The sequence below is a fragment of the Symphodus melops genome (assembly GCF_947650265.1).
Source record: "Symphodus melops genome assembly, chromosome: 1".
In the NCBI taxonomy this organism is placed as follows: Eukaryota; Metazoa; Chordata; class Actinopteri; order Labriformes; family Labridae; genus Symphodus; species Symphodus melops.
The window spans coordinates 12867592-12884248 of NC_136691.1; the positions used below are offsets into that span (position 1 = coordinate 12867592).

General features: G+C 36.7%; 1 protein-coding gene across 3 annotated transcripts; it reads left to right on the plus strand.

The window, feature by feature from the left end:
• Positions 1–134: 134 nt before the first annotated feature.
• On the plus strand, positions 135–14728 carry LOC306824404 (triadin-like). Of its 3 annotated transcripts, XM_079344525.1 has the most exons (7): positions 135–565; positions 3615–3672; positions 6334–6534; positions 8243–8284; positions 12750–12797; positions 13633–13794; positions 14512–14728. In XM_079344525.1, the coding sequence occupies exons 1-7, from the start codon at positions 557–559 to the stop codon at positions 14532–14534; spliced, it is 543 nt and encodes a 180-aa protein (XP_079200651.1). In that variant the 5' UTR covers positions 135–556; the 3' UTR covers positions 14535–14728. The 3 variants fall into 3 exon arrangements, with proteins under 3 accessions (XP_079200651.1, XP_079200652.1, XP_079200653.1); XM_079344526.1 differs by lacking the exon at positions 8243–8284; XM_079344527.1 differs by lacking the exon at positions 3615–3672.
• Positions 14729–16657: the final 1929 nt, after the last annotated feature.

The following is a 16657-nucleotide window of genomic DNA, read 5'->3' on the forward strand; positions in this document are numbered from 1 at the left end:
TTCCCTCCTTTAAGCCCTTGATCTTTTGCTCCTAAACCATGATTTCTTTCTCTCCATTCCCTCCCTCCCCTCTCTCTCTCTCTCTCTCTCTCTCTCTCTCTCTCTTCACTTCCACTATCTCTTTATTTTGGACCCTGAGAGGGGGTAGGGTGACTCTCAGTAGGTCACCCAGCTCTCCCCGGTTCAGTTTGCCTTGCTCTCTTCATCATTTAACTGACCAGGAACTTCTTCTTTGAAACTTCCTTTGACTCAAGATTTTCCTTGAAACAAATTGAAACCTCCAGAAAGAACCTACACTCTAAAACAAAGAATTATTTACTGTTCCTCTTTTTTCCGCTGTGGTTCAGGGGTATTTTTAGACCTGCTAGATCTCGCTCATCACATGTGCTGCTTTTCTGCTGGGTTAGAGTTTAGCCTCCATCTAAAAAGATTCTCACATTCAACCCAGGCCAAAGAGGATTTAACGAAGGAATTACATGTTTGTTTCTATGGTAACACTGCCTTTCCGGAGCCTTTGAAGGACTGAAGGTTATCACAGAACGTCCAACAAACTTGAATGTTCAAGGTACTGTGAAAATTCATTTCACTCTGGCTGAACTACATAGTAATGATTTGAGGGATGGAGGTCTGTGCGCAATCCACACAGTTATTGTCTTTTCTAGAAGTTCACTGAATTAAATTGCAAAATGTTTAAATAATTAACCCCCCAAAATAATAGTCTTTTGCATTACTAAAAAAAGCTTTGAATGAATCATTTTTTGTTTAAAGTTTATGCTACTATGCACGCTGCTTTGGTTACATATTGGTAGTGTTATTTCTTTTATAGAAAGTTAATGGCAATTCCGTCAAAGTGAAAGACAAGAAATAAACCCTGTACCTTTATGACTACTTGCCACTAATTGCCACATGTCAAAGTGAGGGGAGAAGGCTATTAAAGTGTATCCTTTGATTACATAATGTGACTCATATGTAATACTAATAACAACCTCCACAATTTTCATACAGCTGGTACTTCCTCTGAAGTACCAGCTTAGTACCGCTTAGGATTTTGAGATTGTACACGCACTAAAAAAAAAATCAACAGTGAAAATCTATATTTCATATCAAATCATCACTAATGATAACATACTGTAAAACCAAAGCTCATAATAGCATTCAGCCACTTCCAATTCCTTGGTTTGGTCATAGGATAGGATCCATTGGTAACATTTGGCTATAAAATGTAGAGCTAGCGTTAGCTGGCTGTAACTTCAAATCAAGCAGCTAGCAGGCTACCTAATGGGTTGCCAAACATGCTTTACCTTCACAAAAGGACAAGTAAATCCCTTATTCCTACTACAGCCTACCTCATATTTATTTGTTCATTAATCAATAACAATTATAGCGATCTAAAAAATGAAATGACCTGGGGCCTGATTTACTAAAGGTTTGCGTGTATTAAAATGTGTGCAAACTTGATACCACCAGCAAAAACATGCTATCTGATGTATGAACAGCGTGCAGTGAGGATTGCGTCTTTCACATGAGCAAAACAACACGTAGGCTATTGTTCATTTAGTACGTTTGCCTTAATGAATATGAAAAATGGTGTGTATCTGCCTCAGTGTGCAAAATACTGGGAGGAGGAAAGGCAAAGAAGTTAAGTTGGTACACGCACTACGATTTACCAAGCCAGCCAAAAATTTAACACACAGCGCAAGTGCACAATGGTCCTATCGGTGTGCCTGAGCGTCTGTGCCACAGCCCTTACCTCCTGCGCTATGTATGACAATTCATTCAAAAAATGAAGGGAAGAAAAAAGAGGCACGTTTTAAATCCGTGGTTTTCTGATATCCCAAATGTAATTTTTGTTAGATTCAGATTTATCTGCTATAACTCGAAAATACTGGATGTTCATTTGTCTCGCCCACTAATACCCATTTTGCGCTTGCAGTCGTCCTGCTTTCTGTCCAATCTCTCCGTCATGTAAACCAGTAGAACAAAAGCCTGACTGAAATACTACCGCCTCCACAAGGTTTGTACCTGTTGTCATTCTTAGTCGATCAACCGCTAAAAGACCCACAAACCAAACGTGCAATCTTTTGGAGTGAACACGCAATTTAGTACTCTTTAATTGGGATTTTAATAAATCAGGCCTCAAGAGTACATTTCCATTGGTGGCCTCTGATTTCAAATTTAGTAAGACCTTAATCCAAATTAAAAAGCCAAACTTTACAACAGTAATACTGTGCAAAGCCTGACACTAAAACAGTGTTGGTCTCTGTACTTAATTTTTATTTCTCTACAATTTGTACACCAGGCCATCAACAGAACAATACTTTATCCAGAATTTGAGCAGCACAAGCTGAGATTGATGTCAGTGAAAAAACCTGTGTTTTCCCTCCCATGGTGAACTTCACCTTTGGGTAATCATTAAAAAAGGTAGTAAGCTGGCACACGCTGTCCACACAAAAATGTTGTACCATGATGAAACATTTTGCTGCAAGACATTTGTTAAGAGCTCATAATTCACTCTTTGTTTTCCCTCACACCTGTTCCTCCATCGGCTTCAGCACCTGTGAGACTTGGGAAGGCTTCATAAAGATCAAGGCCTTAACAGAACATGTGAAGCATTTGTGTTAAACAGTATATTTTTCATATGAGGGAGTTTTACAGTATTCAGACATTGATAAGTAATAAAATATTTTCTTATTTCTGTGTTCTTCCTTTTACCATCTCACAACCCCAGGTTAACAAGTATAACTTGATAAAATTATCTATTATCTTTACCCCCCTCTTTCTTTCAATATATTCAAATATTTGATTCATTCAAAACCAAATTAACACTTTGGTGTAAATGACTCAATATGAAGTCTATAGATGCAAATCTTTTCTGTTTCAAGTCGTAATATCGGAACATAACAAAGTGCCAGAATTGGAGATGGCTTAATTTAAGCTCAAGCCAAAACGTTTGTTGTATTTAGCAAATGTATGTGTGTGAGTTTTTTATCTCATGTCATAATCGGTTATTATAACATTATTATTTTATCTTATCTTACATATTTTATTAATCCCCAAGGGAAATTTGAATTTACACTCTGTTATTGAGAGACATGATTCTCACACACAGGGCTGAATCACACACAACAAACAGGACCTGTGGAAATGCATCAGGCTAGTCGAGATATGTCAGAGTGGGACTGCTTCACATTTCTAAAAAGGGACTGTACCGAGGCAGATGGGAGTTTGTTGCCTTACTCAAGAGCACCTTTAGCGGTGACTTGGCACCTCTCCAGTTATCAGACCAATTTCTCTATTTTTGTCTGCATCAGACTTCAAACCGGCGACACTTCAGTTCCCTACCCAAGTCCCTACGGACTGAGCTACTGCTGCCCCATTCCTCTATAAATACAATTTAAATAGTAAATAAATAAATGAAGATTAACTATAGATATATAAATGTTACGGAGTAAAACAATAATATCTCCCAAGATAAATACAGGGAAATATATATGACACAAAAGTATACAGTAACTGTTGATGTCATGGTTTCTTCCTTTCTTTCATAAAGGCAACACATCTTTGCCTTCAATAACGTGTTGTAGCCTTCACAAACATATTTCTCTGTTTTAAAGGAGTCAGCAGCAGTTGGTGCATTTTCAAAGATCAGCTCTGCACCCGTGGTAACAACAGGTGGGCTGTTATATGTGTTACTGAAAGGTGAAAAATGTTTGCAGGCTGTGACTCACACTTTGACAGTAATTACAAAAGACAGTTCTACAAATATTAAATAAGGAAGACAATTAAGTGGATGATTGTTCAGTGTTGTTTTTTCTGTTTGAACTGAGACATTCAGACGTGAGTGCTCCAATCGTTTGTCATTGTAACATTGTGGCTGTTCTACCTGCTGGCGATCAATACCTTGGCCTGACAAGCCGTTGCCAGGGCTTCAATCAATGACAGGTCATCGTATCCCACACACACACATACAAACACACACTCACAATCACACTCAGCTGTACCTCGATAATGATGCACACGCCAGTTACTCTCCAGATTGATGTTTAGCTTTCTTGACTCAAACAAACATACAGAAGCACATTGTTATGTTTGTGTGCACAAGTGTGTGTGTGGGTAGAATTTAGTTCAATTGATTTTATACTTGGTTATCTGAATGCAGCAACAGAAAGGCCAGCCAGAGACCAGACCTGCTGCTACACATACATTCCCTACATTACAAAGGACCTGGATGACATACATCCAGTACATTGACATTGCACACAACATGAATCCGTAATTGAGTACTGTATGTAGGCTTACCACAACATATTATACTGCGAGAAAAAAAAGTGCTGCTGGAATTTAACTGTAACTTAGGAAAGATTCTGGTTTTCAAGATTTTTCTAGTGTTTTTTTTTCATTATTATTATTTTAGCCACCATTTTCTTTTTTGTTATTTGGCTTGCATCCCTGAATTCCTTTTTTAAACTAGTCTTTTGAGCTTTGATATTCATACAGACCTCTTTGGAAAACGTTTTGTTCTTCTGAACAAGCTTCCTGCTTACAATGAGTAAATACATTCTTAGTTTGCCACACAGGGAAAGAACTGGAAGAAAAATGCATTATGCTAAATGTAAAATCCAGCATTTGTACCCCAAAAATATGTATTATCTAAACTAACTTAACTAATTGCAAACTGACTGTTTAGCACTTCCTATTTCCAGTCCAATGGATGTGCTGACAAGCCACAAGCAGCTCAGATATTTAGCTTAACTTACCTTAAGAAGTATATTTAAATTATAGTGTGTGCCTTGAGGTGCACCTATAATATGGTGAGGAGACAGAGAAATATAGTCACCATCCTACACTTACCCTCTATTAATTTACAATGAAGATGAGAGTCATTTGAGTAGAAATCACCTTCTGATTGTGTCATTTGGTTTGTCTTAATGTACGGTGTTCAATGTTTCAGTTGGACCAGCACAGAGAGCACGCAGGGCTCATGTGGATCTGCATCCTTCAGGGCCTCATTAATAAACTCGAGAAAGGGCATATTTCTTCAAACGGAGTCAGTCCTATTTTAATCACATCTCCACAGCAGTGTTACGATCACTTCATATTTGCAGATAAGCTCAGAGAGAAGGCACCGAGAGAATTTAGGGTGTGGGGGGGATAAATCATCTGAGGCACTCAACGGAGCAAGACTACAATGAACACAAACAACTAGAAATGAACACATAATCGTGTTATGGCAGATGGTTACATGGCAGAACAATGATCAAAAGTTTCTTTAGAGAAATAATTTGTCTTGTAGAGCAATTTATTTTTTAAGTAAAATGGAATTTGATCTCATTGCCTTGGGCAATATATGTCTCTTTTTTTTCCATAGCTTCCTCTCTCCCCTCTTTTAGTCGTTCTCATTCTCTCACAAAGGGAAACACGGCATACTTGGATGAGTCACTGACATCTATGTAAATTAAACAGTTGCTGTGTGCATGAATCAAAAGATTTGGTACAGATTAATGTGATCATAGGTGTCAAATGTACCAATAACTTAGACACAGTGGTCTCAAGGCCAGCAGAAAACATAATCACATTGAGGCAACAAGCCAAGTGAATGAAGCTCTTCCAAAATGGTGTGTTGGCTTTTCCCTGGATGGGGTGTTTGCCTGCTTTTTGTTGGACAAGCAGGTGCTGAACACTGGTGGTTAGCCAGTGATAGCGTGTCATAGCTTGCAGTGTAGGTAAATTTAGTAAATGTAAACACTTACTTACTTACTGCAGTGTACTAAATGTACACTGCAGTAAGTCTGCGCGTCTAGGGGGGATGAGCCCAGTAGGAGGGCTATTATAATATAATCCATTATATCATGGTTATTATATTAACATTAATTTAGACTCAATCAGCTATCCATTCAACTCTAATGAGGTTTGTTACCCCTTTTTATTAAACCATTAATTGTTTTCCTAAATGTCTCACTAACATATTGAAAAAGCTGTGTATTCAGGAAAAGAAAAGTCACTTTATGCATCAAACGTTAGACAAACCAAACATAGCTGGAAAGGGGCCAGATATTTATCTAAGGAGTTGGTTTAAAGGAGGGTTCAAATATAGTAGGGCACAGCAACAACAAAACAAGAACAAATATTTTGAGCATAAAATGTCTCTATTAAGTTAAGATCAAGGGTGAATCTATTTTTGGATCTTTGTCAGGCATTGAAACTCATTTGAAAGTCTCAATACTACAGTCATACTTGCTCACTTCATTTCAATAATTTCCCTTTTGTGCATTGTTCCTAATTTTAGTTTAAACCTCTCTCCCTTTCTGCCCCACATGCTCTTCCTGTCCTCAGATATCACTTTACCAATGAGCAGCCAGACCAACAGCGGGGAGTCGAGCTCTCCGGCTCAAACGAATCAGAGGACATTTTTGGATGATGTCCTCATGACCTTCACTTCACCAATGGCCTGGCTGCTGGTCGTGGCTCTGATCCTTACTTGGTCGGGAGTTGCCATCGTTCTCTTTGATCTGCTCGACTATAAAACTCTGGCAGGTAAACAGTTTTTTCAATTATTTATTTTTAATGATATAATTTTATAATTTTAATCAATTTGGCATTTAGTACAGTTTTTTTTGAAACTCTGACAACATTTGATAATACAAACCATATTGTGATTTCAATGTGTTATTGATTGTTTATTCTATTCATGATACTTTCCTTCAAATAATTTTGATCCATTTTTCACTGATCATTTACTGTAGGCTTAACATTCACATTTCATCAAAGCATTTTTCAACAACCATACAGACATTTTTGAAGCAGTCTTCAAAAGTGGAAGCTCACGTGTGTTTTCAGAAGTTCATTCACATATTCACCAAGAATCTAACATTTATCTCTCCATCATAGTCGACAGGTTATGTATCAGTGAGGTGATACAACTGTGTACATATATTTACACCTCTTCTAACTCCTGGTTAAGATCACACTCATAATCAAGTTGAATAGATTGAAAGGGCATTTCTTGTGAACAAATAACATAGGTTCTAATCCGTCATTTCTTTATTTTAGGATTTCGAAATCACTGTTCCTACTCTCAATATCCGCGATATCTATCTCTGATAAAGTATAGTTCATTGCATGATAAACACTTTAAATTTCCAAAATGTCTTCAGTAAATGGTTGATAGGCTTTTAATTTGAAATAACCAAATCAAGATACAGGGTGTTTTGAAACAGTTGTTAAACAAACAGGGACACAGGACAGAAAATACACTTCAAACCGCTCATACACATAAGATAGGGAGAGTTTTATATATAGTGACTCTACAGTAGTCTCATGAACTGAATACACAGACACCTATGAAAACATCTTCTCTGTGGATATTAGCACACATGGGCGTGTAACATTTGTATTTGGGTGATCAAAAACAATAATATTACTGTCAACCTATATGGCTGTAATGACACTTGTGATTTAGCCTCACAATTTTAAAAATAATGACAAATGCTGTCATCAGGAGGATTATGTTCCTCGGCATGAGTCGATGTCATGCATTCAGCACATGATCAGTTTATCATTATACCAATTATTATGTCTTGAAACATTTGATATGATAAACTTAATAAAGTTGTGACATGAACACATTGTTAGATATCCACACCGGTCCTGTTTTCTCCTGGGCCTTGTTACACCACAACTCTACTTCTCTCCTGTGGCTGTTGTTTCACCAACACCTAACCTGTTCCTCTTCTTTTTGAAACCTAAGCGGTTGATAATTAAATGCCTATGAATCTTCTTCATATATACTGTATCTAAATATTTTATTCCTTTTCCATGACCAATCCCTTTTGAAACGTTACATCCGGTAGTTTTTTTAATGTGGAAGTAAATAATGCAAAGTTTGATTCACTCGGGTCTCGAACCTGCAAGTTGGTCTTTGACGTGCTCTGTAGCAATCTGAAAATAGTCCTTACACACAATGGTTAACCTCCTCATCATCTTGATGAATAGATGTATTACAGTGTACAGGTTATTTACAGTGATAATGACCTTTCTATCAATTCTATTCAAATGTACTCCATATCCCTCCCACCACCCCTACAGCATTTACACATTACCATGTATTTGGACTATCCTACACTCAGAATAGTCCTGCCTCACACACCAAACGCACTCATCTCTAACTCCTCTGCTCACTCTCCTCCCTCCTTCACCTCTTCTCCATCCTCATGCCGTCAATCACCCGCCATCCCATCCAAAGAGTACACATCATACTGTGACGACCCCGTTTGTTTATCTCCTGGTAAAACAAAAAACTGCCAAACCACTAACAGTTTGACTGCACGGCTTGTTTGCACTAGAGCTTTGCATGAGACGGACCAGAGGAAATCGAGATAGACATGCTCTGTTTCTATTATGTGTCCAGTTTATTAATTGTAAGTCCAACTTAAAAAGGGGAGATTCAAGACAAAAACAGCAGCCTAAAAATCTGCACTTTCCACTGGTAAAGACTTTCCACTGGATGAATTACTAGTGCTTGAAAGAGCTATACTTTTCTGCCCATAGAGGTCATGTCAAACATTTAACCAGGTTCTTAGATTTTCTTCTCAGAAAATGTGGACAATTTGCACCTTTTCGAAACTTTGTTTAAGCATGTTTCTATAAGAAAACCACCCATAGAAATGTAACTATCCTTGAAGTAAAAACCTGCTCAAAAACACTTTCTACGTCTTTCTCTAAAACTTTCCATTTCCTCCATTCTACTCACAGGATTGTACATTAATGCATTTCAATAGTAAGAAATAGTTAAAGAAAGAATAAAGTTGTTGGAGCTTACTAATTGTCTGCTTCATAAAATTCACATTCTTAAAATGTTCTCGGAAGGCGAATACGATACAATAGTGTTAATAATGCCAAGTTTCTTCCAGTTGGTACTTACTTTAGGAAGGGAGCTACTTACTTGTACTTTTTTTTCACGTCGTATAATTTGATAGACTTTTATGAATTGCTATGTCTACATCCCCACCCTCAGTAATCATGGTGGTTCAATTAAAGTGAATGTGCTGCAAATGCATGGAAATCATTGGGAACACAATCAGCTATGATCTTGGAAGAGAGTTGTATTTGCCCTGGAGCTTACATCTGATCCTCCTTCTATTTGAACAGATTTTCATCTAAACTGATGAAGGTCAGACCAATCACATTCTATCCAAAAGCAGACATTGTGGCCCGCTCACAGAAATAGGTGGACCCATACAACCCAGAATATGATTTAAATCAGCTGCTAACGTGAGCTTCCTCTGGGCCCACTTACATCAGTTACATTACAAAAAAAGGAGAAGGGTATTGCATTTTGAAACAGTGTACATTTCACTGGAGAAATACTAAATAAAATGAGTGTTTTGTTGCTTTAAAAGTTAACTGTATTTCGGTGTTAAATAAAATGTGTGACTTGGTCACAGAAGGCTTTCCCCTTTGAACCCCCTTATGGACAGCATTGATGGTTTCAGCGCAATTTGCAGGTATGGCTGGGGTTTTTAATCAACAAGATGGCTTCTGAACAGTCATCAATATTAAAAAACTGAACAAAGGTCCATGAGCAAAATTAATATTCAAACTAAGTGTCACACTAACAACAGTATATTGCTGCTGAACTGAAGCCATATAATTCTGTTTGATAGATTGATTGTAGGGCTAATTGAAAAATTGTGTTCAGAATTGGTCTTGCCGTATTAGCTTGTCTGAAATGTTAGCTTTAATTCATCAGGGTTGATTTATGTTTTGAGCACCATAGCTTATTGTACTACAATATATTTTAGTTCTGGTTCTCTATCAATAAAAAAAAAGTTGGTGTTTATGAAATCTCTTAGATACAGATGGATGTAAAATGAAATTATTTCAGTCTTATTAATAAGATGTTTTGATCATGTTAAGGAGTGCAAATTGACTCTCAAAGTCTCCCTCATGTCCAACTGGCCTTATGACATCTGGTGATCGAAGTCAATAACATAAATTCACATTGTTTTCTTTTGTACCAAACCTTGCAGTGATGGAAACATTCGCTTTTGTATTGCTTAAACAAAGGCTTACAATCGTATTAGTGATCAAGGAACTGGGTAACAGCTTTTGTGTCTGATGCTGTGTTTGGATTATTTATCTCTGGTATTTAATGCAGAAATATGCAGTAAAGTTGCAGAATCCTATCTATTAGCTAAGCAGGAATAGCATATAGAAGCCAATATTTGCAAGTTGACAAAGACAAAATACCAGAGCTGCATTTTTAATCACAAGGCTTTCTCTTGCCATGACATTTCTATAAAGCCATTTATGTTTCGATGAAAGTTGGAGGAGATTCTTTTGGATGGCAAAGAAGAAATGAAATCCCTCCTGCCTTGAAAGTGCAGAGAGAGAGAGGGAGAGTTTGGTGTGTATGTGTGGAGATAAAAGCAGAGGAAGTACAGACAGAAAAGGATACAGATTTAGCAACAGTGGGAAACAGATGCACACCTTGACATACTGTAACAAAAAATATAATAATTCAGAGGAGATCAAGGTTGACAGAATAAAGAAACAGCCAGAGGGAATAAAACACACAGATATAAGAACAAGAGAGAAGGTGGAAGATAGGCAAAGCAGCAAAGCCAGCAGTTTAATCAGTAACCTTATCAAACCTTTTTTCTTTCTTTTCTGTCTCTGCCAGAGAAAGAAAACAGATTCTTTACAAGAGTATTCAGTGTTCAAAAGAAAGAGAGAAAGATTAAAAATAAAGAGAGAGAACAAAAGAAGAGATGAAAGTACATCGAGAAATAAAGAAGAGAAGGAGAACAAAAAGAAAGACAGGAAAGAAAAAAGAAAGAAAACAACAAAAACCGAGAAAAACAAAAAGAAAGAAGGGCAAAAAGAAGGAAGGAATGAGGATATAAAGAAAGATAGAAGGGAGGGAGTAGATACACATTGATGGAAAGAAACAAGAGGAAATAAACAATAACCAGAGCTCTGTGTTATTAAGCTTTTTCTTTATCCCTGAGGTGTGCTCCTTTTCTTTGAAATGTATTTTGGAGTCTCCTGAGTTTTTTTAATTTTATTTCTCCTCAGCACTATTTGTATTTTCTTCTCTTTTCTTCATTTCTTTTTTGTGAATATTTTTTGTTGATTCTAAACTGAACAGAATACCAACATTCAAAAGCAGATGGTTTCAGAAAAGAAAAGAGACCTTGATGAGAACGTAAAGGTAAAAATGAGACAGTAAATAGATGTCAGTTTGCAAAAGAAAAGTGAAGGGACACCGAATGAATGAGAGAAAGAAAGAAAAAAGACAGACAGTAAAGTGACGGAGAGGTTGAATGAATAAGAAGCAGAAATAAAAGGACAACAGGGAGTTAGCAGGTGGGAAATGCAGGCTTTTCTATTTCTAGTATCTCTGGCTCTGTGTGTGGAGTGCCAATCAAAGAAATGTCAGTGAATTAATCAGCTGTTTATGATGATCTATTGTACGACTCCTCCACACTGCATGACAAAAAGGCACAAAGCTTCTCCCACCTGAGAGAGTTTTAATTCAAAAGATTAATTAGTGTGCGTAACCGCCGGGATAGATTCTTTGTAAATGTGTCCCGATGGCTCGCACAGAGCGGTCAAAAATACAGACCGAAAAGAATCATTTTTACATTTTCTGGCTGCTTTCAAATGCCTCTGGTGCTTTATGTGTTTATCACTCCCAGCTGTTTTGTCAGCTGCTGAACCCTTAAGTTACCTGTGTATTCAACAGCTGTGGCTACTTTAAATTAGCATATTTAGAAGAACAGTGAGGCAGTTCTGATATAAAGAAAGAAAGAAGAACAAAAAAACAATCAGTTATGGATTGATTTTTGTCTTGGTGCAGTGGTTTCTTTTGTCCTCCTTCAAAGGTTAAAAGGCAGCTTTATCACCAGTCAATAAACCGTGGAACTGTTCGATAATCATTTAATTTAAACTTGAGCTACAAGTTGCCAGTGGGACTTTGTCAAGTTATTATTCAATAAACTAAACATTGTCATCAGCCATCAAGTCTGGTAATGGTGTTCATACTGTAAGTGTCAAAGGTTTCTTATTGTAATCAGAGAGGCTATCAGGCATTAAAAAAAACAGCAGAAGTATCTTGCACATGGTTATCCACTGAGTCTGCACTTTTGAAGGTCAATAGTTATATAACCCATACATATTGGTACAGATGTTCTGCATCTGTTTACCAAAAGGTTAAAGGTCAAACTGTCCTCAATGTTGTCCATCTGATTTAATCAAGAGCTCATTAGACACAGATTATAGTAGAATAAAGACTTACATGGTAACCCCAGTCTGTCATTTTTTAACTCAATCTAAAACTGTTCTGTTTCTCCGTTTGTTTTTAATTCCTCATGAGATGGAAACCAGTTAGAGAGGGACATTACTGCATATACATTAGTGGTGGACACAATGATAACAATGTGTGCGGTGTGTTGCAGCTGTGTTGTTTTGTGTAGTGTTCGCAATCAGCATGTGCTCTGCATGATTGTATTTTCTTTTATACATTTTGTATGATGAAAAGCATATGAAGTGCGTGTTTTATGAAATTCAATCCTGTACTTTACAGTGTGTTGCAGTGACTGACTTGACAATGCAGTTTAAAAGGGGCCACTCATGAGTGTTTTCTTTCTTTATCTCTCTTCATTTGCTTCTCTCGCTGTAACCTATATTTTTCACTCTGCCTCATGCTGTCTCTGTTAACATCATGTCTGTGTGTCTCTGCCCCTCAGGTCTACCTCCTCCCTCTGCCATTGGTAAGAGAATAATGAGGTCTAGAAGTAAGTACAAACACCTTTAAGACATGATACAAAATGTTTTTTTCCCCATGTGTGCCCAATCCTTAGTTCTAAATTTAAATATATCTGTATATGTTACACAGTTTTCCTCTCTCTGGCGACCTGCTGTGACCAAAGTATCCATAATGAAATGTAAAAGAGTGCATGAGCTCTAAGGGTGGTGAAAAAAACGCCTACACATTTTTTTTCTTACACTCTTATACTTGAATCCATCATTACAAGCATTGCCTTTATGGAAGTCATTGTAAATAACCTTATAAATGTTTTAGCTCTCAAGAGGAGTTTCAGCAACACAATATGGTACACATACTGTCCATAGTTAGTGGGAAATTAATGAGAAACTAATTGATATGCAGCAGCAATGTGGTAAAACCGAAAGACAGGTACATCGCCCTTTCAAAGAAATATTTAAAAATAAATGTCTCAAAACATGAAGAGTTCTGAAGACTTAAATAACTTGTAAATAAAGACATTTACAGCATGGAAATGTTTTTGTCTGAATAGCTGCTAGCTGTCTTTATTGGTACATACTTTTAATGGAACATATTTTTCATCTGTTTGATTATAGTGATAATTTAGTCACAAGGAGTTCAATTTCCAAAGCGTCAGCACTCACCAAAGATGGTATTTTCTGCCATATAATCAAATGAGCTAAAAATGTTTTTGCTAACTTCGCGAACAAAAAAACTAACCTAGTTTGGATATAATATTATAATATTTACACATACAGTATAAAGGTTATTAAAGGTGTTGGATCTGAACAATGTGCTGTACTGTTTTAATTTTTTTGCATGTTACTTTTCTCTTTTTTACGTAGGTGGTGTTCGTCCCTTAAAATCACGGCCTGTTGTAGTCCCTGCTGATGTCACAGCTCAGGAGAGTGCTGATTGGTTGGAGGTTATTTGGTCCTTTGTCGCCAGTTTGGTCGCTCCTGATGATGAGGAGGAAGGTATTCACCAGCTAACTGAAACCCTCACATGTAAGAAAACATCACCTCACATTAATAACTCATTACACGATAATCATCATCAATAACTAATAATGTGAATAAGATTCTTACCCGGGTGAACATTTTATTCAGGACATGAATTTCCACCAAATCATGAGTCAAACATTTTAATATTCTGAATATGGAGGGACTAATCAGCATGATAACTCTGACATCAGATGTTTATTATTCAAAAGCTTACCATGATCATCCAACCCATGCAGACAAAAGTAATGAAGGGGCTGTCAGAGCTTAATCACTCACTTACTAATGGAGTTATAATGAGTTTGATGCCCTTTAACCCACTAAATTGTTGAAATACATCAGGCATAAAGTAAACTTCACACTTTATCTTCTTTATCCAATTATCAGAGCCAGTGTTGCATTCAAAATATTGTTAATTAAGTGTAATAAAACCTTGAACTTAAAGTGCTGATCTGTGTATGTCACAATACTTCAATGACACTTAATAGCTGTTCTCATCAGAGTGAAAGAACGATGTGTTAGAGTTATTGAGCCATGAATATAAGAAGCAGTTAATTACAGTGAACATGTTTCAAGGCCAAACAGAAACAGACAGAAAGCCAAATGGAAAAAAAAATCAGATTTTTTTTTTTTTAACATCTAGAGGTGCGTGAAGGCAAGGTTATTTTTATGGCTGCAATAACTGCGGTTAAAAAAAAGTCCTTGGTTTCTCTTTTTTTTCAGCTTTCCACTCTGAGGAGCTCTGAACAAGAGAAGTCAGCATGAGGAGAGAAGACAAGAAGTGTAAAGAGACAGGAAGAGGAGGCAGAAAGTGATGAGTGTCTGTCAGAAGTGGAGGATGTAAAGAAAGAGCGGGATGTACAGTTTATCACTGTTTCTTTATGACTGCTTCTCATCAACTGGAATGTGATAAATAAAAACTGCAAATCAAAAAAAAAAATCAGCCTTGAGGTCGGTTTCTCTTCTCAGTCTGAAAAGTCTTTTAAATGTCTATCCTTCCTGAAAACAGATGTCTGGATTTCAAAAGCAATATAATTAATTGAAGGTTTCTGTATTTATTACATAACCCAACAATCAAACACACACACAAATACATGTGTGCGCGCACACTCACACACACACACACACACACACACACACACACACACACACACACTTACAGTATATTCTACACATTTGACACTTACAGTCAAGGTAACAGCAACCTAAACGATAAAATGTAATTACTTTTGTGCTGTGGTACACAAACATACATTATTACCCTACGTTTCCATTCTTCAGCTTCCGTCTTTTTTCCTCCCTATTCTTCTATCTGTCTCCAAATCAGGTAATCTGAGATGGAAATTACCAATAAGAAAACACAAGGCCCTCTCTTGCCATAAGGCACTGATGAGTTACTGTACAAGCAGCAGCCTGCCGGGCAGAATGATGAACAGTGATCAAGAGATGCGAGGTGGAAGATAACCTTAACAAGAGATAAGGAGCACGGATAGGAGAGGTAGATGAGAGCGAATGACACAGAGAAAAACACCAAAATGAAACTAATAATTTATTTTGAAATGAAAATGACAGTGTGATCTCCAGTTTATTTATTTCAGATAAATAGACTGTAAGACTGGGCATGAGATCAGCAGCAAAACGTATGAATCATCATGCCTCCTAAAAGATAAGCAGTTCAACATGCAAATAATTTACAATTCTTTGCCTTCTGAAGCGCTTTAAGAAAATAAAGAAAATAAATACAGCTTTTGCAAATTAGGTATGGATAATAATATTAGCGGATTGTTTAGTTACCATATCTCTCATTTGAATAATTTTTTTGACAAGTCCATCTGCCTTTTTCTTTGTGACAAGTCCATCTGCCTTTTTCTTTGTGACGTTGTCTTCTGTTGTCTGCAGCTACAGATGTTAATGACTGGCTGTGGATTGGATATATTAATGTTTCATTAGAATGAGCATGAGTGTTGTGGGAATGTGTTTCTGGCTTAATTTAATTGTCATGAAATTAAAATGACATTATGATGAAATCATAAGTTTGTTAAAGCTGTAATGGATTTTAATCACATTGTAGACTGTGCAGGGAGTTGATTTAGTAAATCACGTTACTTTCTGCATCTACATCTTTTCAGACCTTGCTAAACAGGATATTTTAACAGAGTATGTCTCATGATGTCATGATGGTTTAAAGTCATGAGAGAAATAAACATTTTCTCTGGAGCGTGTTGAGCAGGGGAATTTGTATTTCTTCTTTGTATGAGTCTAATTTTCTCCGAAGATGTTAACGAAAGGCCCTTTGAATTTTCAAAGCAAATACTCCATGCTCTCAAGTAATTGGTACTGAATAAAACTAATGAACAAAGCACTTATGCCAGCATTGTTCTTTGGGGGGAGCTCAGTTGCATCAAGACAATTTTTTTTTACGAACCTGTAATTTATTTTTAATTAAGCGCTCTGGTTTCACTTTAACAAAAAAGAGAACAAGGAAATGTTACAACAAGGAAATGGGCTTTAAACTTTTGTAGAGGAATCATCAATCAAGAGTGACAAACTTTATAAAATATTTCAAATATTTCATTGATAAGACATTGTCTGTAGCTAAAGAAGCTATAGCTAGCGGCTATTTCTACTTTCATAGAAATAGTTTTATAGTTCGTCACTGTCAAACGCTAAAGAAAAGAGTTATGATAAACACTTTTAGAGATGCAAAAAAGCAGAAATGCTTTGTATCTGTGTAAAGTGCCAGGCTCGCAGTTTGCACAGCTAACTTGAACTTCTCACAACAACAGTTCTTATCTTGTTAATCTTAAAGATGAAAGAGTTGTGGCCCTCATAGTTTCATGTGATTCTTTTCAAAAAATATTTTTAAATA